Source organism: Artemia sp. Qi Xiang Cuo, chromosome 3 (genome assembly GCF_049724085.1).
Source record: "Artemia sp. Qi Xiang Cuo chromosome 3, ASM4972408v1, whole genome shotgun sequence".
Lineage (NCBI taxonomy): Eukaryota > Metazoa > Arthropoda > Branchiopoda > Anostraca > Artemiidae > Artemia > Artemia sp. Qi Xiang Cuo.
In genome coordinates this window covers 855975-883665 of record NC_142796.1, presented here as the reverse complement: position 1 = coordinate 883665, position 27691 = coordinate 855975, and the positions used below count along the sequence as shown (strand labels likewise).

The 27691-nt window shown below is 34.3% G+C and overlaps 1 protein-coding gene across 1 annotated transcript; it reads left to right on the top strand.

Annotated features, from left to right (window-relative positions):
- Positions 1–1463: 1463 nt before the first annotated feature.
- On the top strand, positions 1464–22352 carry LOC148953636 (uncharacterized). The gene is made up of 6 exons (XM_089087286.1): positions 1464–1521; positions 4431–4491; positions 6069–6146; positions 6730–6948; positions 18932–19106; positions 21407–22352. The coding sequence occupies exons 2-6, from the start codon at positions 4438–4440 to the stop codon at positions 21616–21618; spliced, it is 738 nt and encodes a 245-aa protein (XP_088943412.1). The 5' UTR covers positions 1464–1521; positions 4431–4437; the 3' UTR covers positions 21619–22352.
- Positions 22353–27691: the final 5339 nt, after the last annotated feature.

Genomic DNA, 27691 nt, shown 5'->3' with positions numbered 1-27691 from the left:
CCTTTATCAACGGAAATATATATATATATATATATATATATATATATATATATATATATATATATATATATATATATATATATATATATATATATATATATATATATATATATATATATATATATATATATATATATATATATATATATATATATATATACTAAAGTGAACATGTAAATAAAAGGCAAGGAAAAAGATAACGAAAAACAGAGACGAAAAAATAAATAATGAGTTTTTTGTGAGTTATCTTTCACAAACTAATGAATTAGTATGAGCTTTTTCTTGTTATGGAGGAGAACTGCTGAATTATATGAAAATTAAAGCACCAAGGGTAGTGAAAATAAAATGCCTTTATTTATTTTATTTTAGTTTGTATTTATTTATTTTAGTAATTAATTTAATATCAATTATTGGCAAAATCTTAACATAACCAAATGCCCTCCGAATGCCACGGCACGATATGGAGGAGGAATAATCAAACAAATCCACAAAATAAAAAAATAATAAAAAATAATTTACATTCAAAATTACAAATATACTGTATATAGTTATGCAGTTTATAGTAGTAGGGGGTGCCAAATTAAAAACAAAAAACCTGGATGAAAAATGAGCAAAAAAAAGCTAAACGGCACCAAACAGCTTGGGAAGGTAGGGCTTTCTTTTGAAGTTGCAGATGTCTCTGGGAGTAAACAGATTGTTAATTTTGGAACCTTTAAGGACAAAAAGCCTTGTCAAATTTAACTAAATAGATTTCTTTCTCTGTTGTCACGGTTCAAGGTAACACTGACAAAAATGTGATGCTGTCATAAAAACTTCCTAAGTTTGAAACAATCCAAAAAAATCTCTATTTTTAGGTATAAATACAAATAGTATGGACTCAGGTGGCAAATCTGTCCCTCTTTTGGAGTCCTTGGTTTATTACAAATTAGACTAAAATTTAAAAATCATGATAGAATTAAGGTAAATCTTGCGACCAAGGTAGCAAATGTTTTATTCAGATATTTTAAAGCGTAACTGCGGACAAAGTTTAAAAAGGTTATAAGATTTCTTCAATAGCCAATCTAAATGCTTATTATTTTCTCTTGTAGATCATCCTAAGTCTGACTTGCATACTCGAGTAGTTTCCATTTCAAAAATATATGAAAAAAATTTGGCGCCAGAGATCTTTTATTTGACTGATTAAATTACGAAGCTCCTTGACCCGCGTCCTATACTGCATGATACTAAAATCAAATAGGCAACTATAATAATACTATTTCGATCATAAAATTTTTTCGCAAAAATTCAACTAAATGCGTCCTTGTCAAGGTCTGTTGGCACGCGATCCCGGCTCAAATTCGCTAACTACGACATTTCTTAGGAAGAAAGAGATTTTTTGTTAATCCCCCCTGCTATGGGGAGGAGCTATCTTTTAAGGCTACATTCTCAAATCGGGTATATAAGCACAAGGGTAGGGTATGGTAAGCAATCATTTGAAAACTAGATTGTGTGTGAGTAACTGGTTGGAAAAACAACAAAAGTGTAAGTTTTTGTGTTTAACGATAGTGAAAGGGGATTAAATAGGATAGATTTCAAAAGAGTGAGTATGGTCGCTGCAGAGTAAGTTAAATGAGGTGTGGCACTCGTTTCAGTGTACCAGCAACTGGTTATGAAACATAGCCATTCTTATATCGGTTTTACTGTGCCTCAAAATCCCTATTAATTGTTGGAAAACACAACTATGTTTGGGTTTTTATATCGATTTTGTTGCACCTATATTCGACCCCCATTGTTGAAAAATCAACCCTCGAGTATGTTATACTTTTTCCAAACCACTGTTATGTTTCCCAAAACGTGCATTTTCACCCAGGCTTTTATTTTGGACTAGGTCGCCGCTTTATAGAAAACGTTAACTTAGGCAGGTAGTCTGTAAAATAAGAAAAAAAACTACTTGAAATTTTACAAATTTCAGAGGTTTCTGGTTCGGGGACAGCCCAAAGGCAGTTGCTTTATTAAAGAGACTAGCAGCTAGCAGTTGAACAGCCAAGCAACAAGTAGTTAAAAGCAGATGGAATGGCAGGCCATTCGCCCCAAGTTTTTTGCCCCATCCTAGATTTTGAAAAATCTATTTTTGGTATTTTCATTGTAAAAAAAAAACATCGAAAAAAGAACAAAATTGGACCACATAGATTTTGAAAGCAATTTTTTTACGCATCCTGATTCTAAAAAATCCCCAACCCCTTTCCACCTCCTAAGTTTTGATAAATTTTTGCTTTTGTCCAGAAAGTGCCTGACTGAGCGTATCAGAGAACCATACTATAGAAGTTTCAAGCTCCTATCTGCAAGAATGTGGAATTTTGTATTTTTTGCCAGAAGAAAGACCACGGATGCGTGTTTATTTGTCTTTTTTTTGTTTTTTTTTCCTAGGGGTGATCGTATCAACTCAGTGGTCCTAGAATCTCGCTGGACGGCTCGTTTGAGCGGAAATTAAAAGTTCTAGTGTTCTCCAAAAAATGGAGGGCAAATAGGCCCCCTTCCAAGCTCATTTTTACCCAAAGTCACCCGATAAGAACTTATAGATAGTCGTTTTGTTCAGCATGGTCAAAAAATATAATAACTATGTCTTTGAGGATGACATTATCCCTCACATTCCCCGGGGAAAGGTCTGCAAGTTATGAACTTTGCCCAATGTTTGCATATCGTATTGGTTATTGGTAAGCTTACAGAAGTTTTCAGGGGGGATATTTTCTGGTAGTTTGGGGGGGGGGGGGGTCGGGTGTTACGTGGGAAGATCTTTCCATGGAGGAAGATTTAATGGGGAAAGGGAATTTCTATGAAGGGGGCGCCGGATTTCCCAGCGTTATTCAAAAAAACGATCAGAAATTAAATATAAAAAAAAACAATTTTTTCAACTGAAAGTAAGAAGCAACATCAAAACTTACAACGAACAGAAATTATTACGTATATGATTGGGTTCGCCCCCTAGTGATTAACTCGCTCTTTGTGCTAAAGTTTTTTTTTTACTTTCATCAGGGCTATTTATTCTAATTAACGGCCTTTGGGATTAAGTGGTCATTGAATGTCGCTCCTTACTTTCAGTTAAAAAACTTGTTTTTTTAATTTAATTTTTCAAAGTCATAATACAATCACTTTTGTTAGTCGTAGCAAATACTTTTAAAATTAAAAATACTTCCTAACGGGAAGAGGAATTATCGAAGAAACTGGTAGGCTTACAAATTTCCTGATTTACTTTTATATGTATAAAACGTAATGTTAATTAAGTTTGAATTGTGATACTTATCTGCTGCTCTAATGCCGTATATTTTACAAATAGATTTTCTAAGAATTTGTTTTCTAAGATCAATTTATCACATTTTTCAGACCTCAAAGTTTGTATTAATAGTATACTTAAGTTGTTTTGCCATGAAACAATATATAGCGTAAGTTTTTTGTAAACGTGGTAATTGTCTACCGCGCAACTCCTCTTCGCCCAACGCACAGTATACTTATGAATGTAGACGAGCCCTCATTGAAAACAGGTTGAAACTATTTTAATTAAATAAATAAAAAAATTACGGCATAAATTGAATAAAATCGCTCTATATGAATTCACATCTTTTTAGTAATAGCGTATAAAAAGCAGTTGTATAGAAACCACTAAAGGCAGTTACACCGGTGTTCATTCTTTCTATATTGCAAGGAAACTAACCCACAGAGAAGCAAGGATATAGTGTCTCCCCAACTTATTATAAGAGCAAAACCCTTGAATTTTAAATTTTAACAGTATTTAAAAAAAAACGGGCAAAAGTCATTCTTTAGGCCTTCGCCCTCTTAAAAATTTATTTCCGGAAGCTTTAGCTGCATTACAGTGAAAATTGTAAAATCATAAACTTTTGAGACAAGACTTTAGGCTCCCCAGTACAGTCTTCCCCCTTGCCCCGTAGTAGACCCTTGAAAAGTATTATTAAATATGTCATATGTCGCAATTCTAAGTGATGTTTCTCCTTCAATTGCTATTCTATTTTTTTTCTTTTTTTAAAGCTTTTAAACCATTATACAACAAAACTTGACTCTAAAACTTTTAAAGATTTATAGGATTTTCATTTTCATTTAGTTCTGTAGTTTAAAATGGTCAGTATATTATTATTTGTCAATTATTTGTTTGGTTAAATAATGGTTTAATTTTTCAAAAGCGCTGGAGGTGAAAATTGTGGCCTTTTAGAGGGTAAATTATATATAGAAAAAAAATCTTGCTTCATCACTCTGAGATGTGATTAAAGATAATTATTATATCTAGGTATTTACAAAAAAAAAAGAATGTAAGCCATTTTACAATAGAAAACACATAGGTGTCTGTATTTTTTTAAATTCTGAAGGGATGGGACTGAACCACTTAAATTTTCTAGTCTATATTACCAAAAGCTATTATTAACGATTAGATTATTTTTCAGATTCATAATGAAGCAATTTGTTGCTGTCCTTCTCTGTTTTGCTTACGCAACGGCTGATAAGGTTTGTTTTTTTCTTCCTTAAACTTAAGGTTTTTAGCATATGTTGCTGATATATCAAATATAATAATTGTTTAAGATGCCCATATGCTAATATCGTAATGAGAACTTAGAAACTTTGCGGTTGATAGGCGCAGGGGCGGGTCCTGGGGAGGTTTTAGGGGCATGTATCCTCTTGCTGAGTAGGGTAAAAATTGTACAAAAAAAGAGATAAGATGGGGCTAAAAATACGATTTGGGGAGCCCAAGTTTTCTTGATGCTCCTCCGCCAACATTAATTCCGTATCCGCCTTGGAAAGCAGTTTAAAACAGAAGTGCATGCAGCTTTGCAGGGAATGTATACGGAAATTGAAGATTAATAGTGGTGCATTTTTTAACGTCAATGGGGGAAAACCGAAATAATTAATCTTATTAGTTTGAGTTATCTTCGATTTTAGACTTAAACGAAGCAGTATTGTCTCTGGAGAAAGCCACTTATGTTTTCTAAGTGAAATGTCTTTAAGGACAACGCTCTAACCAAAATACATAATCTCTATAATAAGAAAACTATCTGATCATTGGTTATCTCCATAGATAACATTGCTTCATTTAAGAGTCGCAACGGATAATTTATGTTTATCATTAGCAAAAGTGGTGGCAGTTACAGGGGTGATAGAGGTATATAATTAATAAGATTCTAGAACCTTAATGAAAAGTTAGACTTGCTTGGTAAATAATTTTAGCTTGTCTGGTATCATTTTTAAATTATTTGGTCTTGAATTTGTTTAGTTAAAATCATAATGAAGCTTGAAATACAAATGTATTTTATACTTTTACGCATTGTAGTTTTAGATTTCTAATTTGGGCAAATAGAAAACCAATAAAATAGAAACAGAACCCAGAAGAAGATTTTGGCAAATCAGGAGAAAAAGCAATAATATTATTTATTCTCAAGAAATAATATAATCTTAAAAGCGGATCCTTAAGTTTTTCAGTGCTGACATATACCAAGAACTTCCTGAAAGGAACATAGTGACTGGTACAGCTCTTCTTTTTCAATAATGTGTAAACAAAAATTAGTGAGCCCAATCCTAAGCATTCTCTTGTAATCAAATGTTATATAATCTCAAGAATTTTACTGGCAAAATAGATGCAAAGACCAAAGAATATAAGAAAATAAGAGGAAGAAACCAAAGAAAGTAACATTATGAAATTGAAGATTGAGGAAACCAAAGAAAGATAAGAAAGTAAGAGGAAGAAACCAAAGAAAGTAACATTATAAAATTGAAGATTGAAGAAACCAAAGAAAGATATAAGGAAGTAAGAGGAAAAAACCAAAGAAAGTAACATTATGAAATTGAAGATTGAACAAACCAAAAAAAGATATAAGAAAGTAAGAGGAAGAAACCAAAGAAAGTAACATAAACAGTCTTCCTTTTCATTACGACCCTAAAATTAAATTACTTAGATATCTGTTATATAGCTGACTTTAGAAAAATGTCTCTCTATGTTGAAAAACCATTTTAAAAGGTTAAAAATTATAATTGTAGGTTTATATAGTCGTGTTTTATTAAGATAATCAATATATTTTTTTTTTTCACAGTTGCCTGGACATGGGTATGGCTACGCAAACCAGAGACCAGACAACCCTCTTGAACTTCCTCTTCCGTCAAGCAATGATGTAAGTTCTTTTTTCTCTGTTTTCGTTATCACTCCCTCTCTCCTCCTTCTCTTTCTGACCCAGATATAGATGTCTTCCAGTATTTTCTCCCTCTATATCTATCTAAATATATCTATGCTGTTTTAATACAAATTTTGCTATCCCTTTTCAGCCATGGTAATAGATTTTGCTTTCTATCTCTTGCCCCCTCGCTCCTCTCTATTCCTCTTTTAAGCTCTCTTTCTTTTTCCCTCTATCAATCTTTTTTTCTCTTTTCCCAGCATTTGATGGATCGGTAACTTTTTATGTTTTTTTTTTTTAAATAGCTTACATGTTTTAAATACTCCAACTATATTGTCGTTAACTGAAATCTTTTCGCTAGAAGCGTATCGTACATACAAGAGATTGTTGGAGGAGGGAAACAGCTACCAATAAAATTTTAGGTAATTTTGGGGTAAAAAAGTGGTTTCAAAGGGGTTGTGACCATTGGCAAATAATTACATTTGGAACGAACGACTGTGATGTAAACCTACTCAGACTTCGATCAAAAAGCTGGAATCTTGTCATTATTTAATCAAATTAACGTTTGTCGCTCCCCTTTCAGGAAGTATTACTGCTACCTCCTGCAGAATCAAGACAATCAGACACAGTTGAGGAAGTGACGATGGATCCATTAAAAATGTTGATGATGGTTGTTCCTGGGACCCCTGGTGAAGACTATCCCATTCTTGACACAATCCCTGAAACAAGCTTTAGATGTGAGGATGTTGCTACAGCTCCTTTTGGATACTATGCGGACACAGACCCTGCTTCTGGTTGCCAGGTAAGTGACCAATGTCTAACCACAGATATCCCTCTTCTGATAATCGGCTATTTAGTAGCAAAAATAATGATTAAAACACAAACTGAACTGCATTAGGTACAACAGAATCTTTCAAGCAGGTTGACAATCCTCCTTATTTTCCCCGCCTAATCAGTGGTGCTAATTCACAGAATTTAGCAGTTTTCAAAATCAAGGGGGACAAAAAATCTGGGGGCACCTCTAAATTTCTCTATATCTCTTCCCCTTTTCCAACTCTCTCTCTGCCTCTGTCAATCTCTATTAGTCCCTTATCCAAAAATTAAATTTTAGCTGTATCGCTGTTGAAGAGAAATATGGGACAATGTTATGTGAAAGAAAATACATCAGATTATATTAATTGCATATGATTTTTTACATTTCAATACATTAATCTTGATTAAGTGGCTACTGAATGAACAAACTATTCTTGTGCACGAGTCTGCTTGTGTGCAAGGTAAACAAAGGTTTATTTGCCCAGTAAACAAATTATTTTAAAGATGATACTGTAAATACTTTAGTTTTTCACTATTTACATTTACTGTTTACTTTACTAGAGCCTTAATTGGACATAGTTATGCGTAAGGCATTGAACCAACAAAGTTAAAAAAAATAGAAAACTTATAACATAGTGAGTGTAAAAGAACTTGGATCAAGAGAGGGGGACAGAATATTACCGTAATATTTAGCACAATATTTGAAAGGTCCTTTAAGGATAAAACCTTTAATTTGATTGAACAACTAATATAACCCAAATAATATATATAGGCTACCCACAATAGCATGCTGAGAAAATTTGTTTTTAAAAAGAATTCTTTGTTTTTATGCAAAACTGAGAAAGCGTACATGAAACCAATTGCCTCTGGCCACGTACTGGATCTATCCTAGAGATCTTTATCCCCCTTCAGAGCCCCCCCCCCTCATCATGCTGATACCAAAAATAAGATCGACCCTGCAATAGTTTGACTTTAAACGAACACTAAAGAACCTGATTACATTTCTATTGTCCCTCACACGCTAAAATTAGCCCTATTACTTAAAATTCTATAGTCCTGTAATCGGTGTTTTAGAGTTTTAATCCCTTGTTTTTAGATTTCAGCATCAAAGTCTAAAAATTCGATGTCAAATGTTACGGCTAGATTTACTTACTTTTTGTGGGCCAATGGGAAGGGTTATCCACTTTCCAAAATCGTGTACACCATACTGCTTGTACCGTACGTACCGCAGGAGGCATGATATTGTAAGAGCGCGCCTACGAGGAGGGGATTGAACAAAATGCAAGAGGTACACCATGGAATGGATATTGGGTTGCCCCTCGAACCAGTGTTATGTCTTATTTCAGTAGGCCACAGTATTCTAAATCTAAAAGCCAAAACCCTAGTAGCAAAATATAAATTAATATAGAAAATAAAAAAAATAAAAATAAAAAAAATAAATAAAAAAAACAAAAAAAATAAATATATTTGCTAAAACCTTTCTTGGTATTAATTTATAACATTAGTGCACTTAACTTTTGAAAATTTTCGCCTAAAGTGTGTAAAACCCCTTTGAAAGCCTCTGGCCCACGAAAGACAGTGACCGCTTAATTTGGGAAGTACTTACTTAGACTATATTGTTATACATTTTTAACACCTTACTATTTTAGAAATTAAACTATTCAGGGAAAGTAGAAGACTTCAACTGACTTGCATGCTGACATGAGACTACAGTTAACAGATAGTATATTTAAGACTAATTACAGAAGATATAACCAGGACTTGTTACCAATTTAGGTATTTTTATCATGAAAGAAAAAGAGAGATTACTTCCTAGATAAAGAGGGTCCTTTAACTTCATTGGTTTATATCTGCGACGTAATTTCGTAAGCCAATCAAAACAAAAGGATAACTATTATAGACTTTCGTGCCATAAAGCGTATTTAAATTCAATTGGTTAATTTTGGGGTGTATTTTCTAAGCCAATCACATTATTCCTTCAGTTGGCTTTTTTACCTGTTGTTGTTTTCACACATTGTTGCTATGTCAAGTTCTAAGTCAGTAAAAAGAACCTAATTTTTTTAGGCACACCATTTACTAGTAACCTCTCTGTTTCTCTGCAAACATTTCAACTGTGTTTATCCGCTTGAATTGCTGGGTTTTAACAACTAAACTTATATGTACCTGAAGACATTCTCCGTAATCAAATAAGCAGGTGTGAAATTATGTTTTATCGGATATTTTTTGCGCAGGCACATTGATAGTGGGTGGGGAGGTTTCTAAGCTTGATCATCCGGAAGGATATTTCCATATTTTATTATTATTCCTTTATTTTTCGTAATATTTAGAAACTTTTTAGCTATTCTGACGAGTTTACCCCCACCCCGCCCTAACTATATTTGAGGTCTGGGAAATAAATTCCTGCTTTTATGCGTGTTTCAGAATGCTTATGGCCAGAGCTAACAAGATATGCATTGATTCACAAGTGAACAGATCAGTCGAAGTTCCTATAACGTTTGAAGATCATACTTTTGAATTTTGTATAGCGTTTAAATTTAACGTTTGAACATATTATTTGAAGTTCAAATGACGTTGAAGTAAAAATTCAGTTTTTGCGATGAATCATGTGAGTAGCCGGACAATGACACAACAATTTACTACCTTACTACCTATTTTAAAACCTGATCATCTATTTAAGAGTCTTGTGACGCATAATTGACGTTGAATAAATGCCCAGCTTAACCTCAATATTTCATGAAGCGTGTCACCAAGGACATTTTGAGATTTAAAATTTATGTCTGAGTTTTGGCCATATCAATATGTTCCAGTTCTAATTCTCCTGGTGCATCTGGACAAGTTGCCACAAATTATACCAATTAATTTTGAACGTTTTTCGGAAAAACATTTCATTCTAGCGATCTAAAAAAAAATCCTACGAAAAATAGTAATTGTCTAACAATAGTATGTTTTTTGTAGAATGTTACGCACTAATTTTCTGGTATCCGGCCCAAACATGCTTAAACTGCGTATCAGAACAAAAGAAGAGAGGGAAGTGGATTCGTTGGTTTTTTGGAATAACTTTAAAATTCCATGCAACAAGGTCCATTAAACCATTTTGAAACACATAATGGAAAATATTCTATTTTTAAGTTTTCAATGTTCAACCACCGTCTCAACTTCTTAAATGACGCCTATGTGCCACAAGCACACGCCTATAGTAATGCAAAAGGCGTTATGTTATACTTCTTCTATTCTATTTGGAATTTATAGCTCTTTGAAACTCAGCATCTTTAGGTCCAACCCACTTTTCCAAAGTTTTACCACTTTGTGCGTCAAGTTCTTAAAAAGCTTAGATGCACAGAGAGCCTTGAAACCCAACCGATTAAAAAAGCCTAACCAAAATCCTTCAACTCATAGATCACTTTACATATGAGAGCAATTTGCAATCTAAACCGAACACATTTCATGGAAAACATCCGCCATACTAATCAAAACAGAACACCACAAGAGCAATACTACAATATAAAATTAGTAATATTCTAAGTTCAAGCAAATGTCTTTGCATTTTGCAGATTCAGACTTGTAGGCTTTGTAGAAACTTTAGGTGGGAAAAGTGACAATTTATCGAGGGTGGTCAAAAATGGTCACAGATTAGAAACAAAAAACGATTTTAGGTGAAACATATGGAAGATATGATAAGCCTTGAACATAGACTGTATTATTGGGGGAACAGAAAAAGCCCAATGTCTTGGGGATTTACATGGAAGTTTATGTATCTATCCAACAAATTAGCATTTCATAGTGCAAATGAATTTAGTAATCAGTTTTGACTGTTTTATCCCACAAAGATCTTAGTTCCGCATTCAAAAAACCTGACAGTTCGAAATTGCCCTGATAACAAATTGCTCTTATAATAAAAGGATGAAAAATAATATCATCTACTTAATGGATACAAAAAAAAATTCGGGGACCCTTCTTCGAATAGTTATAATCTCTCTGTCAACTTCTGCAGAAGTATCATATAACTAAAAATAAAGCTATAACCATTTTCATTTTGTCAGTGGTTCCCATTATACCCCATTAAACAATGATTAACTAATACCCGTGAAAAGTTAATGGGTTTTAAAACTTTGGTTTCACCTCAGTAAATACTTAAATATCTGTTTAACCATAATTGTTTTGGCGCAACCACAAAAAGACAAAAATTTAGTTGTCAGTGGCAAATGAGAAACGAATGCTAGCAATCATAGTCATCACTAGAGAGGGGCGAGGGGTAGCTGTAATTGTATGCTTTTTTCAAGGTCAGGGTGGAGGGACAATTTTGTACTTTTTCAAAAAAATTTGCAATAAAGATAATAACAAAGGGTTTTTATTAGTGAAAAACAAAAAAAAAGATATTTCCAAATCTTGGAGCGGCAGTGGCCCCACCCCCACCCCTTCAGCCCTGTATTGACGGGCTCTAGATCTTTTTTCTACTGATTTTGTTTTTTCTAGGCCTTCAAACTACGTTAATCAGAGCACTCTGGTTTGCCCCCCTCCCATTTGCCCCCCTCCCAAAAAATGGAGAAGAAACTTATATAGCCCATACCACTTTCAGTAATGAATCCAGGAATAAAAACATACTCTGGAAAGGTATTGCCAAGCTTCCATGTTAACTCTCTTCTGATTTCTAAGTCTTAGAAATTTGAATACTTGACAGGTACAATACCTATTGAAATTTTGACAAAACAATATTTTACATTAATTTTCAGTTATCAATTTCCTTTTCTCGAGTTTTAGTTCTTAAAATACAATTCATGTTATTTGAGTAGAATTTTAATGCATATCAATGGGTTTTTTTTTCTAAATTTAGGAAATGTATTTACAGATTTTTGAAACCTTACAAATTGGGACTGAGCAAAGTTGTGAAGCTGGAAATAGTTGTCTCGTACTTAATTTAAGCAGAAGATCTATTTTGCAAGGTTTCACTTTTATGACACAAAATGACACATGAAACAAAAAGCCACAAACAAAATGACACAAAAAGCCATGCTGTAATGACCCTCCAGGGGAAAATAAGGACAATAAAAAACTTCAGAGGGTTCATTATATTTGCCCCTCTTTGTTCTTGGATAAATTTAAAACAAAGTAATAATTCATTTTAATGAAGATATTACTACCTATTAAAGCACTTAAAGTGCTTTATTTTAGTACCGTCAAGCTTATTCTGATAAAATTGTACACCCTCCCCCTCCCTAGGAATCCCTTATCCCCAGTGGAACTCTTTCTCACAATAACAATTTTATTAAATGTAAAAAGGTAATAAAAGGAATCTATATTTATCACTTTTCCGTCGTGCTTTCCGTAAAGCATTTTCCGTCATTTCATATATTCTTCACAGTATATTTTTTCTGTCAGATTCTAAGGAAGTTTCATATAACAAAAGATGAAAATCTAATGTGTTTTTTTTTTTACATTGTAAATAGCTCCCATTCAACTCAAGTAAACCATTATTAAATAATAACCCGTTAATAGTAAATAGTTCTTAGAACGGTGGTTTCATCTTCGTAAATACTTAAATATGTGAAACCATAATTATTTTCTCGCAGCCACAAAACCAAAAAATTACCTTATCACACAAAAAAGCAATCATGAAATTATGAAAGATCTAAAGTTACTTTAGAACGAAGGGGGACTTGTCAAAACAGGCATGATATGTGTCAATTATCAGAGACTGAGGGAAATTCGTAAGGCCTACGGAGGGGGCCTGTACCAGAGACGGTTTTTGGGGAAAATAAAGGGGGCACTTACCCTAGACACAGAAATTTTAGGGGTGCAAAATTTGAAGTTAATATTCTAACCGTTATAATCATTTTGAAATTTTATTTTTACTAAAATAATTAAATTAAAATAATTAATAACAATTAAAAGCAAATAAAAAAAATCAATTATTAATTAATCAAGAATTGAAAATAATTTTTCTATAAAATGAAACTTTTGTTAAAATTTGTCCTAAAAATTTTGTGGGAGACAGGGAGGAGGCGCTAATCAAGATTTTACCCTTGGCGCAAGAGAGTTCAGAATCACCACTGGCCTGTACTGCCCCCTCTTTGCACACACACCTAAATATATATAATGCGTAGTTAAGAGTGACTGGTAATGGCTATTTCACGAAGTTTTTGGGAAGTATAAACCCAAAGTTTGGGGAAGGGTGCATATATCTAGTGTCATTATAAACATTGCCGTCAGTCAGAATTACAAAGCTGCTAAATACGAATTTTGGGAGGGAGTAAAAACTGGGTAAACATCCCCTATTAAGTCGTTACTTTCAAACCATGGTTCAGCCATTTTCGAAAACTGCATAGGCTACACTAGGAGCAAAGTATAAACACATACTGAACAAGTACTGACAAAACCTATCCTCTCCACACAAAAAAGTGACCCTTTTTCCGCGTCTCCGGAGACGATTCCATACCTATGCGAACCTGGGGGATAATAACCTAAGTTCCGAAGGTGATTATACTTGTTCCGTAAAAGCTGTATTAAATTTAATTTATTGGCTCGGAGCGATTAAGTAGTACAGCACTTTCCGTCTAGGGGCGCTGAGGTACGCGGGGTCACTTTTGGAGAGTTTTGTCAGTACTTGTTACGTAGATGACTATACTTTGACTAGGAGGCATATGCCACCCACGGTTAGAAGTGAACGTTATCTGCTTGTTTAGCAATTTTATGGCACCCAACCAACAAAAAACTTACTTTTGAGACCTAACTCTCAATGTTACAAAAGTAAATAAAGCCACTCGCGAATCTTAATACCTATTAATAGGCTCGTACGCATGAACTTTTAGAGAGAGGATACCAACATTTTTATATTTTTTTAGGGGGGGGGAATAATAAAGATTAAACTCTATTTGATAATTTGAATAAGAAATGCCAAGATATTCCTAAAAATTTAGGGTTCCGAAGGCAAGAACGTACCCAGGATTCTTTTTTTTGGGGGGGGGGTGCAAAAAACATTAAGAAACGTGGGGGGGGGTAATAAAAACATAAGAAACGCATCAAAATGGGTTTGTGTTCATTTCTGTTACGCGTTTATGATTCGAATAAACACTTCGGGGGTTCAAATCCCCCTGGATTTGGCCTTGTCCGAGGGTGTCCCCTTCTTGTTTGCGTCCCTTCTCTGATGAATTCCGTTTCCAGATTTTAATAATTTATGTCGTCGTATTGTCAGATATCGACAGATACATCGTCAGACATCCACTTTGATAGATCTGTCATCAGCTTCATTAGGCTATCTTTAAGAAAAAACTGGTTCACGAAATATCTAATGGGAAGGTCAAAAAACCCCGACCTTGATAAACGCAAAGATACGCATTCAGATGAAAGAAAAAGTAGAACCCGTTTGACACGAAACCAGTCATGGAGAAAATCCTCAACAGAAAATAATCTTTTATCTTGCCCCTTCGTAATTAACCATAAGTTTTGATGTCATGTTTAAAAATGAAGATGATTATTATTTACTTTCAAATCCGTTTTGAACATGTTATTGAGCGAAATATTATTTCATGGAAGGTGTCTGTGGCAATGCAAAAGGTGATATGTGATTTTTTCTGGTCAAATTGAGATTTATGGCGATATGAAAGATTTTTAGCCCTCAGTGCGTTTGATTAACGGTCCAATCCACTTTCCGATCTTATTTTGCTCTGAAAGTACTTTAAAGCTTTTCAAAATGTGTTACTTTTGTTATAGGCACTTGTGGAAGTAGTTAGTTTGGAATAGAATCCATTAAATACTGCTACTATTATTACAATACTACTAAACAATCCACTGTACTACCAAGCCGTGTGTAGCTAACCAAGCTACTCACGCTCCTCCTCAATCCCAATCTATTCAAAGCCTCCCTCTTTACACCCTCGCTTGAATATCCAATTTCCATTAAATCTTTCTTATGAACACCTCCTCCCCCATTCCGGGACGATGTTTTTCATTTGCAAAGCGTCAAACACCAAATATCCCCACCCCGCAAGGCTCTATGGCCGGGAATGCAGGGAGAGACAAAAAAATTGATGACATCGATTGTCAAAACATTTGTTCCGTATTTTTCTTTGTCTTTGAGGACAAGGAAAAAATTTTACTTGAATAAAAAAATGGTTGTTCGAGAGAGATCAAAAACACTAAATATGTTTTTTCAGTCTATTTTTAGTTTACAGCTGTGATTCTCAAAGTGGGCACTACCATCCCCTGGTGAAGTGATTCAGGGGGCGGATATGGTCGTAAGTGCATTATAGTGATCGGAAATAATATACTTCAGATGCTTTCGAAATAGTGAATCGTGGTGATATAAAATTACTGTTGATGAAAAAATAGCCGATGTAGGGGTTACCAACTTTCGTACATCGTTCACCAGGTGGCAGGTGTCAAGTTTGGTGAAAGTATGCCAAGCGTAGCAGAACTTTACCAAGCGTTACGGGGACTGCGCTGCGCGTTGTGGAATTGTGCGGTTTACATGGCGCTTGTATGACAATATGTGGGCACATTCCTCTCATCACAGGTGCGCGATGAGGAGAAGGAGTCCAGTTAGTGTCCATCCCTGCCAAAATAGAAAACATATCCCCTTTTTAAGTCATGTATTATCTGTGAAAAGTCCTAAAAATGAAATATTTTGTATGCTAGATCCCTAACCTTGCTGGACTTCGGTCCCTAGCTCATATCAAGTCTTGACGACTGAAACCCTACCCCTCATGTTTATCTCTCAAATTGCTCCTCTTTTTTATAAGGGGTAGCTTATAAGGAGTGGCTTGTTCTTGTACTCCTCTATTTTAACTTGTTTTGACTATAATTTCTGCTCTGCCGAGGTTGGTACTGCTTGTTAGTTCGGTGCAACCTTGGTCCTCCTGGGCTGACTCTGGTTGCAGAGGCTGCAGATGTGTATCTCCATCGTTGGCTCTGCTTGACTATAACAATCTGCTCCAACCAAGCTGCCCCCCACTAAGATAGAATTAGTAAATTACACTGCTGAAGCTACTATGCTCTCCATTATTCAAGGTGGATGTATATCTCTGCTGGATCTAATAGTAAATTAAGCCGTTGAACCTCTTTCGGATGAAAGTCTATGCCCCTGAAAATCAGTTTAGCATATATCAAGGCAGTGCCCATATGGTTTGGCTTCTGTATTGATGAATCCCAAAAATGAAACACTTCAGTAAATAATCGTGACTTCAAATCACCACTGATTACGGATTACGGAGCTGAATTACGACTGAATTACGGAGCTGCGTCACTCATTGAGCATTAACAGTTTGGTCATTGATCCTTATGGTCGTTTCACATTGACTGGTAAAAACTTTCACGGATCTGAAGCATGCAAGCTGGTATGCATTCGGTTGCTCACAAAGCACCACATTTTCTTTACAAAATTGTGTATACCATCTGGTTCGTGCCACGTATGGTGGAATTGTGATTTACCTTGCCTCGAGAGGTAAAGCGTGGCGTAAGTTTTCCATACATGGGTAGCTAAACTAGTGCTGTTCTAAAATTCACACCCAGGATTTGCAAAGAGTGTACGACTCTTCGCAAGTCCTGTAATAAACATGGTTTGAGTTGAATCCACCAAATGTGACTCGCCCAAGCTGTGTCGAATGCCGGAGTTTGCAAAATCGCATTACTGTTTCATTTTTCATTGTTTGAAACCCTAAATTAAACAATATTTTTCACCCATCAGAGAGTAAACAATTGCTTTACGGACAATCCTTCTCTAACTAATATTATAAAGATAAGTATTGAGCTAGATAAATAGAATTTCGTGGTAATTTTAGGATTTGATGCTTTAATCGGATTCTTGAAAGTTTATTTCAAATGGAAGTTAAAGCTTTTACTTTCTTTAAGATATCCGAGAAAGTTTGTCTGGAAAAATGGTCATTTTATCTCATAACTTTACTCTCTGTTACCCGTAATTCCTTTAAACTTTTGGATTTATACGGTATTTACAAAATTATTCAGTTGCTTAACTTTATACTATTTACGATGACCCCTGTTTATTTAATTTTTTTCGAATATAGTTACAATACAACTTGGAATTAGTCCTGAATTAAAGTAAAATAATTAAAATTTAACAATCATTATAATAAGAATTGCCACTAAATCGTTTTAAAATGGTTCAAACCTTAATGAAAATCACACCATCATATTCAGTGTACCAGAGAACCCTACTGTAGAGGTTTCAAGCTCCTATCTACAAAAATGTGGAATTTTGCCTGAAGAAAGATCACGGATGCGTGTTTATTTGTTTTTTGGTGTTTTTTTTTTTTCCCCAGGGGTGATCGTATCGACCCAGTGATCCTAAAATATCGTGGGAGGACTCATTGGAAAGGAAATTAAAAGTTCTAGTGTCCTTTTTAAGTGACCAAAAAATGGAGGACAACTAGGCCCCCTCCCACGCTCATTTTTTCCCAGTCACCTGATCAAAATTTTGAGACAGCCATTTTGTTCATCATGGTTGAAAATATGATAACTATGTCCTTTAGGATGACTTAATCCCCGAATTCCCCGGGGGGAGGGCTGAAAGTTATCAACTTTACCCAATGTTAACATATAGTATTGGTTATTAGGAAGTATACAGACGTTTTCAGGGGGGATTTTTTCTGGTAGTAGGGGGGGGGGGGTAGGGGGTTATTTGGGAAGATCTTTACATGAAGGAAGTTTTCATGGGGGAAGGGACATTGCTATTAAGGGGGCGCCGGATTTCCCAGCATTAATTAAAAAAATGATCAGAAATTAAATATAAAAAAAACAAGTTTTCCAACTGAAAATACGGAGTAACATCAAAACTTAAAACAAACAGAAAAATATTACGTATATGATTGGGTTCACCCTCTAGTCAGTACCTCGCTCTTTAAGCCAAAGATTTTTTAGCAATCTCATAAGAGCTATTTATTCTAAATAACGGCCTTTGTGATTAAGGGGTTACTTTTAAAGAATTGGAACAAAATTTGACCTTTAGCTTACAGAGCGATGTATTGACTAGGGAGCGAGCCCCCTAATATACGTTTTAAAAATATATGCATATAGAAGTTCGTTACATAAGTTAATTCGTAAGTTACGTATATTTATTACTAATAAAAACGTTCGTAAATAAAATTAAAGAAGTTTCGAGAAAGCCATTTAACCAAATAAAAGTAAAATTAATATGCAAATTTTTTTTTAATTATTCATTTACGGTGAGCAAAAAACCAAACCTGAATTAATACAAAAACGTACAAAAATTAAATAAAAAAAACAAGTTTTTTAAACTTAAAGTAAGGAACGACTTTAAAACTTAAAACGAACAGAAATTATTCCGTATATGAAGGGGGCTGTCCCCTCCTCAACCCCTCGCTCATTACCCTAAAGTTTGACTTTCTCACAACTCTTATTTTTTTTAATACTAAAAAACTTTAGCCTAAAGAGCGAGGCGTTGAGGAGGGGACAGCCCCTTTTATATACGGAATAGTTTCTGTTCGTTTTAAGTTTTTACGTCGCTCCTTACTCACAGTTAAAATAACTTGTTTTTTTATTTAATACTGTAAAGGATGCTTGGGTGGTTTGCCAAATGATTTTAGAAATTGATATTTATTCAAGATATTATGAGTCCCGAGTTGATCTAAATATGAATTTTTCACGAAGAGTTATTATGATTCTTAAGCGTTGAGTAGCTGGGCTAGATGGTATGGTCTCTGAATGTTTCGTTAATTGGTAAATTGAAGAATATATTAACCATCTATAGATTCTCATACTTAGAGTTTATTTATCTAGTGGGTTTTACTTAGTTACCGTCGGATTCTATCACGTTAACAATACCCACTATGACTCATAAGATAACTATAAGATAATTAATCCATTTGTCTGACTGTAGGGCACAGCAGGAGACGATCCCGCCGCTGACGAAACATTTTCTGGAGAACACATCTGGAGAAAATTCATTTTTTCCTGGAGAAAATTCTCCATAAAACTTAATATGAAACAATTTTCATTTCTAGGTGTTCCACGTCTGTAATGACAATATCAAATCATCATTCCTTTGTCACAATGGGTCACTTTTCAACCAACAAGCCTTCGTATGTGATTGGTGGTTCAATGTTGACTGCCAAAAACAAAAGGAATACTATGGATTAAATAGTGAAATTGGAGTAATCCCCCTTCCATCAAATGCAGGCAAGTATTCTTAAGATTCATCATCGCCATCAAAGAACAAATAATCCATCTTACTCGCATAATTTAATGTCGATAACTCTCAGCCAATCATAACAAATACAACCCAACTGGATTTGTCAGTTAGTTTCTGATAATCATAAAAAAGTTCACGTTATTTTTTCTTTTCTTTTGTATACCAAAAAATGAAACGAATACTTCTCCATATTTAGATCACATACTTCATACAAGCCAGATTTCGTTTAAAGATGACAGCAAGGCCATATCCAGGGGAGGTGGTTAGGAGGTAAGCATTCCCCCCCCCCCCCTCCCCCGAAAAGGTCGTTTGACTCGTAGAAACGTATATATATATATATATATATATATATATATATATATATATATATATATATATATATATATATATATATATTATATATATATATATATATATATATATATATATATATAATATATATATATATATATATATATATATATATATATATATATATATATATATATATATATATATATATATATATATATATATATATATATAAAAATAATTGAGGGTGCAACAGTGGCGGATCCAGGGGGCGAGGGCGCGCGCACCCCCCTAACATAGTCTAAAGTAGTGTAATTTACTTAATTAACGCAAGTTTGTGTTAATTAAACTTGCCCCTAACGCAAGCTTATCGGATCAACGTCTTTTGCCCCCGCCCCTCCCCCCCCCCAAAAAAAAAAATAATCCTGGATCCGCCACTGGGGTGTAATCTTGTACAATTTTCGACATCGGTAATTATTGATACAGTTTTACCATATAAAAGAAATCCATAAAAAAAAGAAGGAAAAATTGCATCTTTTTGGATACGACGACGCTCGAGTGTATAATTGATTTCTAACATGATTTTCCAGTATCGATGAAAACAGCCAAAATCGAACGAGTAGAAATTGAATAACTGGGAGCAGGCCATATTAGTGATTAACAAGCGTAATTATCGAAAAAAATTAAAAAATTAAAAGTCCTGCTGCATCTCTCACCTGATAATATTAATTCTGTTCCACCCCACACCAGAGAATATTTAAAAAAAAAACACAAGGAAACAAGAATTGTATATTGCAGAAAATAAGAGGAACCATGCAAAAAGAGCTATAAAATTTCAAAAGTAGAAGGAAACCCCGAAAATAGAAAGGAACTAATTCCTTTATTTACGTTGGAACACGCTTGTGCGTGAAATTTTTCTCCTCTTTAACAGTGCAAGCATCTGAGGATATACTGCTAGCCTTAGCAGCTATACATTTTTATCATTTTGAAGTTTATATTACTTATGTTTTTAAAATAAGAAAGAGATTGTTTTTTTTATGACAGGGTTTCTGTACCTATGTAAACTGGCAAATTTATATTTCAAAATTCTGGAAACTGCAGAGGAGGTACACTCTTTAAAGTCGCTATTCAAGAAGCATATTTAGATGGAAAAAGGAAGGGCTATACCACCCCCTCTCTTTAGATTAAAAACGGGTCAATTTAAAACTTAGATTAATTTGTCAGGTTACCTGAGCTTTTCAGGAGAAAATTTGACAGGATAGCTTTCTAAGTTTTGTAAGTGGAATTTGTCTTGTCATTTAATTGACTCTCTAGATTTCTACATTCATTAAGTATTCCTTATTAATAATGATTTAAATACCTCCAAAAATTACCATCAACAAAAAAAAATCTACAAAAAATAATTTCGTTTTAGAAACAGCTTTCAGCTGTAATTTTCTCTTGTTTGTTCTTTTTGTTTTTTTTTCGCTTACAGTATCGCACTGTAGTAGGTACAAAATAAACTATTGATATTTTAATTTCGTTCTAAAATGCACCTGCAAAATTGTTTTTGTTTTTCCATTCCCTGGCCATTTACGTAATTGGTATATCTCTCAAATCGGTAAATACTTTCCCTACTTCTGCATGAGATAATTTATAAATAAGAAATAGAGATGTTCGTCTTACCTGATAATTGGTACAATATAATTATTAAAAGCAATGATATATCTTTTTCAATCATCTCCGCTGTTCATTTTTGAGCTCAGTCTAATTTACCAGTCTAATAACAATACAAATAAGAATTAATGTGACTTCTTACTCTTCAATTGGATTTTAAAGAATCTGTACAGATTTTAAACTTGAAGAAGTAAAATACAGTTTTAAACAAAAATTAAAATTCTGTCAAAAAGCTCACAAGATTCTGGAAGAAAAAGAGATTTTAAAAATATTGATCAGTATCAGAAAAAAAACTTAAATGCTTACATCCTAAGCATTAACAATAAAAAAATTTTTGTAGGACCTGGAAACGCCAATTCTAACAGTGGAAGCGGTAATAGCGCCAGCGATGCCACCAGTGGTAGCAGTAACAGCTTCAGCTCTAGCCCTAACAATGGACTTCAAGAAGGAGCATCTCAGCAAGAACCGGTAGTTGCTGAGCCTGAGGAAACATACCTCCCGCCACAGGAGACATACTTACCGCCACCACAGAGCTACCTACCACCCAATTAAATTATTTATCCTCAATTTGTATCCCAGTGAATGATGTGATGTATCCTATCTATTTAATGATTGCTCTTACGAGCAATTGAGTGTATATGTTGTACATATAGTACTACTCTTTGTTGACTGTTAGTTTTAGTGCCATTATAGCCTACATGTAGAAAAATTGGTCTCTTTTTGTAATGTGCACCACAAGGGAGAAAAAGAGAGATTACTCTTCCATATTTCCAATTTAAAACTTTGTTTTAATTTCATTGGTCTGTTTTTGCAGCGTGTTTTCGCAAGCCAATCATATTATTCTTTACCTTCAGAGAGAAAAATGCCTTTTTAAAACTGAATTGCACCGGGATAATTAATAACGGTTTGTTTACAAATGTAAATGAAAAAAAGAAACAGCAATTTTTTGGGAATACAAATAATTCTACTTTTTTAAGATTCGATTCCATCTTCTCTGAAAAATAAAAAGAAAAGCCAGTTAAAACAAGAAAAATTTGTTGAATTAAGGCAGTTTTTAGAAATAAGTTCCCTTTTTCTCTGTCTTATCACCGATCAACTAAATATAGGGATTCCAAATTTTACAATTTCCAGGAAGTCATGTTTAAAGTGTAGTGTTGTATCCTATTGTTACAAAATTTGTTACTCTCATATGTGAATGTGTGTCACACTTTTGCTTTTCTCAGTAAGAGATGGCACTGTAATCGACAGCACTTTGTGTAAATAAAACTAAACATTTTCATGTGAAATATTGTTTTCTACTTTTATTTTTAAGATTAGTTTATATATGAAGAGGTAAAAGTTATGAAAAGTTATATTTACTGCGAATTAACCGCGGTTGAAAGAATTAAATCAGTTGATTTAAAGTATTTTAAGGGCTAGTTTAGGAAGAATGAGTCACTATGGATTGCTTATAAATCAAATATGATATTCCGCAGGCCACAGATGAATCATTGCTAAGACTAATTGCTAAATAGTCGTGAGTTAAGAACCCTGTTAAGCTCCACCTTAATTAATGTAACAGTGGTTACAAGGACTCTACCCCTTAGGTAGATTGTTTGGACATTGCGGAGAGCAAATTTTGCCGAGTCCTAATTCATGCGTAGGACGATTATAGAATACCACCGTATCTTCTCTATATTAGTAGATATTAGGCGATTAGAAAAGACCACGTCTTTTTCTCTTTCTGATCCAGTAGCCATTCTGGATCTATCATATGGATTTTGCTTCAATATGAAGATCCACACAAAAAATATAACGGTGTCCTATTTTAGCACTATTCGACGGTTTCTATACACAAAGAACTAACGTTCAACATTCCAAAGTATACTTTCTAATTTTACTGTTCTATGTTGCGTAGCAGTAGGGGCACACAATGAGATTCCCGCCCATGATTTGAAAAACAGTTTTTTTGGTATTTCCGTTGAAAGAAATTAAACCTAACTAAATTGTCTACCTCCTAAGAGATTTGAAAAACAGCTTATTTGATTTCTTCATTTAAAAAAATCGGAATATTATGCCTCCCCCTTAAATTTCTGAATTGACATCCCTATTGGCACAGCACCTTTTGAACTACCACAGCCGAAATGCATCAAATGCATCAATAAGCTAGTGTTGTATATTTAGCGCTTAGAGCATAATAAAATAGTATTTAAGCTCACCTTGGCTATGCAAATTTAGGCAGAACCCTATTTCCCACATGCTACGTTTTGCGAAAACAATTTTGTGGATCCGCAACAATTTTATGGATTGCAGACGGTTTTTGCCAGCCTTTTGTGGAAAACGCGTTGTTTTCTTTTTCGCAAAATAAACATTCTTCAAATCACACTTTACTAAAAGTCCTGTGGTGGTATAGTGGGTTTAATCTCAGCTTGGTGGCACGGGACACTGAATTTGAACTAAGCTATAGCAAGACACTGCAGGTCCGACAAAAGGACCTTAGTTGTCAAGAAGCGTCGTTAATCCGATCCTTGAAAGCACTATTCTGCAAATTGCAGTATTTGGGAATTAAGGGATACGAAGTGAATCACGAGCAAAAATTCCGAGGGCCACCTCATCCTCAGGCCTACTTCATTTGAAAATAAACTTGAACATCTTATGGTCAGAATTTCATAGCTAAGGTAAGGAAAAACTCCGTTCTATCATGCTGAATAATCAGGCTGGCCTTAGATGACATTTACTTCTTATAGTTTTGGATCAATAAGCTGTGCGACCAGTGTGTTTTGATTCCACCTTCTAGGGCTATAATGAAAGGAAGGTTGATATGTCTTGGTCACGTTTTAAAGGTAAAGAATGACACATTGACAAAGATTGTTATTTTTGGCCATTCTATCTGATACCAAACTGGGATGGAGTTACAGGAAAAGATATAGAGGAAAATGAAAATTTTTTTGACATCTTGGATGTGAAGGAAGATTTATTTTGTGAAGAAGAATGAGTCCCGGCACTAAAAGGATTAAAAAACAAAAAGGCCCCAGGTGCCGATAGCGTGGAAAATGAGTTTCTTAAATATGGTGACTATGAAGTTAAAAATGGGCTGCTGAAGATTATGAATATGATTTTTTAAAAGAAGGAAGTACCTAGCGATTTCAGGAAAACCCTAATTAAACCCCTTTATAAGAAACGTGATAAGAATGAGTGCGGTAATTATAGAGGCTTTATCCTGGTCTCTGTAGGTAGCAACTTACTTAGTAAGACGATACTTTTTAAACCGAGATACGCTGTAGACAAAGTTTTAAGAGAAGAAGAGTGCACTTTTAGGTAGAGTAGAGGTTGTGCTGACCAAATTGTCAGTCTTGGGTTAATAATCGAGAAGAGCCTGAGTTATCAAAATTCTTTAGTCCTCAGTTTTGTAGATTATGAGCAAGCGTTCGATTCAGCTGATAGAAGAGCTTTAGTGACAGTCTTCTCCTTGTGTGGTATACCAGACAAATACATTAAAGTGATTTATGCTTTGTACGAGAATAACACTGCTGCAGTTAAAGTAGGTAATGAGGTTAGTAGCTGGTTTCATAGTAAATCAAGAACAAAGCAGGGTTGTGTTCTATCCCTATTTATATGGATCATTTTGATGGAATTCGTCTTATGGAGCACAGGAAAGGCAATGGACTCAAAACGACCAGAAATCAACATGATTAGAGTTAAAAATATTTTATGCTTTCTAAAAGCCAGAATATAATTTGTAATTTACTGAACAAAATTCTTTTAAATGTTTTCATTTTCATCATAGGCAGTGCAATCGTGCTGCCTAAGTAAAGAACTATGTTGGCGCAATGTACTATTTATTTAATTTTTTATTCCCATACTAGGACACTTCGTATCGAAGGAGTTGTCTTAGAAACTTCGAAAAGGGCTCAATTGATTTGAAACTGGAATGGCTATTGCACCTTTTAATAGTCAAAAGTGATTGGAAGGCAACGAACACCCCTTCCACTCCCACCATTTCTCCAGACACATCTAATCAAAATTTTATATAGCCATTTTGTTCAGCGTAGTTGATTTCCAGAAAGAAATTATGTTTTGAGGAGGACCCCCCCCCCCCTACATCCAAGGGCATATTATGTTTCGATTTATTTCAATACAGCTACAATATTGCCCAAAATTTTTGCCTTAATAACTTTAGGTTTATTAGTGGTAGTAGCACCAGTAGTTCTAGTAGTAGCAGTAAGAGTACAGTTAATAGTTGTAGCCTTAGCTTTAGTAGCAGTAGTGATAGTAGCAGTAATAATAATAGTAGCCGTAGCAATAATTGTAGAATTAGAAGCAGTAGTATTATGTTGCAAATTTTGTCTTTTAGTCAGTTCAACACCCCCCACAACACAACAAGCGTTGTAAATTTTAATTTCACGCACGAAACTGTTCCTAAGATATTACTGATATGCCCTTTTGACAACCTGTATACGGATCGCAGTTTGTCATCCGTACAATAGAAATATTCTCTGAAAATTCCCCTTCATACCTTCATAGGTTGTGGATTTTGAACTAGCCAGAAGACACTGTGTGCATACATTTAATACTGCTTTTACGGTTAGGCCTAATGTAACTAACGACACTAATGATAATAAGTTCAAAATTTTAGGGAACGTTTAGGGGAAGTTTCAATTAAACGAAATAACTACATGCATGCAGGCATTAAAAGGGCATATAAGCTATACAGGGCATATAATGACATAGGCAGCGGTGCTTTATCATAGCTAGCAATATCATTGATATTTTAAAGGAGCTAATTTGACTGAAAATTAAAAGTTCTAGTGTCTTCTTAAGAGTCAAAAGTGACTGGAGGGCAAACAGCCCTCCTCTTTAGCGCATAATTTTCAAGACACTTCCAATCAAAATTTTAAGGCAGCCATTTTGTTCAGCATAGCTGAACGGTCTAGTAACTATATTTCTAGGCTTATTAGTTTATTCGACCCCCAACAGTTATGTAACTTGCCCATTATACTTAAAAACTAAATGTTGCTTTGAAATAAAATTAAACCGCGCTGTTTGTATGTTGGTTGCCAATAAGATATTTCAGAAGTATAAGAAAAGTAACTGAGGGTATTAAGCTCAAAATTTCGGGGCTACTTCTATTACTACTTCTGCTCTTAAAGTTTTACTAGATCAAAAGAGTGTATCCAGGCTTTGAAAGAGCATAGGTATATTTTTTTGGAATGGTAATAAGTTTTATTTATCAGGTCAACTAGAGGATGTATATGATTAAATCAAACACTACTATTCGCGTCATGATTTTCAAAAGGGTTTATATCGTTTTAAATTGCTGAAAAGTTTTTCCAGCATACAAAAAAGTTCTGAAAAAAGCCGGAAAAATTCAAACTATTATTTTATTTTTCCCTGAAAAGACTGTCAGTATAAAGCGAACAGAAATTAATTAAAAAAACTTTTTTCCACAAAAATTTTTTTTCAAAAAAAATAAAGAACTCCATTAAACCAAAAATGAACAAAAATAGAATCAAATAATCGAACCAGCAGTATATTTTTAATATACATATACTAATATTTATTCCTTTAAATATTAATGAATTTTTGATTTCTTAATGTTATTGATTAAAAAACTTTTTCCACAAAATAAATTTTGCAAAGAAAAATAAAGAACTCCATTAAACCATAAATGAGCAAAAATAATATCAAATAATCTACCAAGCGTGAAAATACCACAAATAGGCATCGATAGATAAATGAAACCAAAAACGAACAGAAATTACAATAAATAACCGAGTCAAACTCAAAAGGAGCAGAAATTAACATGAGTAGGGCTCAAAATCCCTATGCCTTCCCAAGGCAAGAACAAAATTTGCACTTTACTGAAAAAATATAAATGTTTTTACTGTTATAGCTTTAATAAATCAAATAATGTTAACATTTTGATTACTAAATATCAGTATATGTATATTAAGCTGACAATTCACATTCATTTGTATTTTTTTGAGTAAAGGGCAATTTATGTTTCAATAAAAACCTTATATGCCCCCAGGGCATAACTTACAATTCTTACCATGAGGACTGTGGGGGAGTGTCATTCTCAAAGATATAATTTCCGGACCTTTCAACTACTTTGAACAAAATGGCTATCTCGAAGTTTTGATTGAATGTGTTTGGATAAATGGTGGGCGTGGAAGGGATGTTAGTTGCCTTCCAATCACTTTCGACTATTAAAAAGGGCACAAGTCCTTTGAATTTCCAATCGAATAAGCCCTTTTTGAAGTTTCTACGACAAGGCTTTCTATAAAATCTGTAAATGCCCCCAGGGCATAACTTACAACCCTTGCTCTGAGGGCTGTGGGTGGAGTTTCCTCCTCAAAAAGATAATTTCCAATCCAAATTTTGATTGGATGTGTTTGTAGAGAAGGTGGGCGTGAGAGGGGGGGGGGGTTATTTGCCTTCCAATCACTTTCGACTATTAAAAAGGGCACTAGCCATTCCAAGTTCCAATCGAATGAGCCCTTTTTGAAGTTTCTACGACAACTACTTCGATACGAAGTGCCCTGGTATTGAAAAGAAAATAATTCGAGACGAAGTCCCCCGAAACTTTTTGGGGAAATGGTGGGCGTGAGAGGGGGGTTGGTTGCCTTCCAATTACTTTCAACTA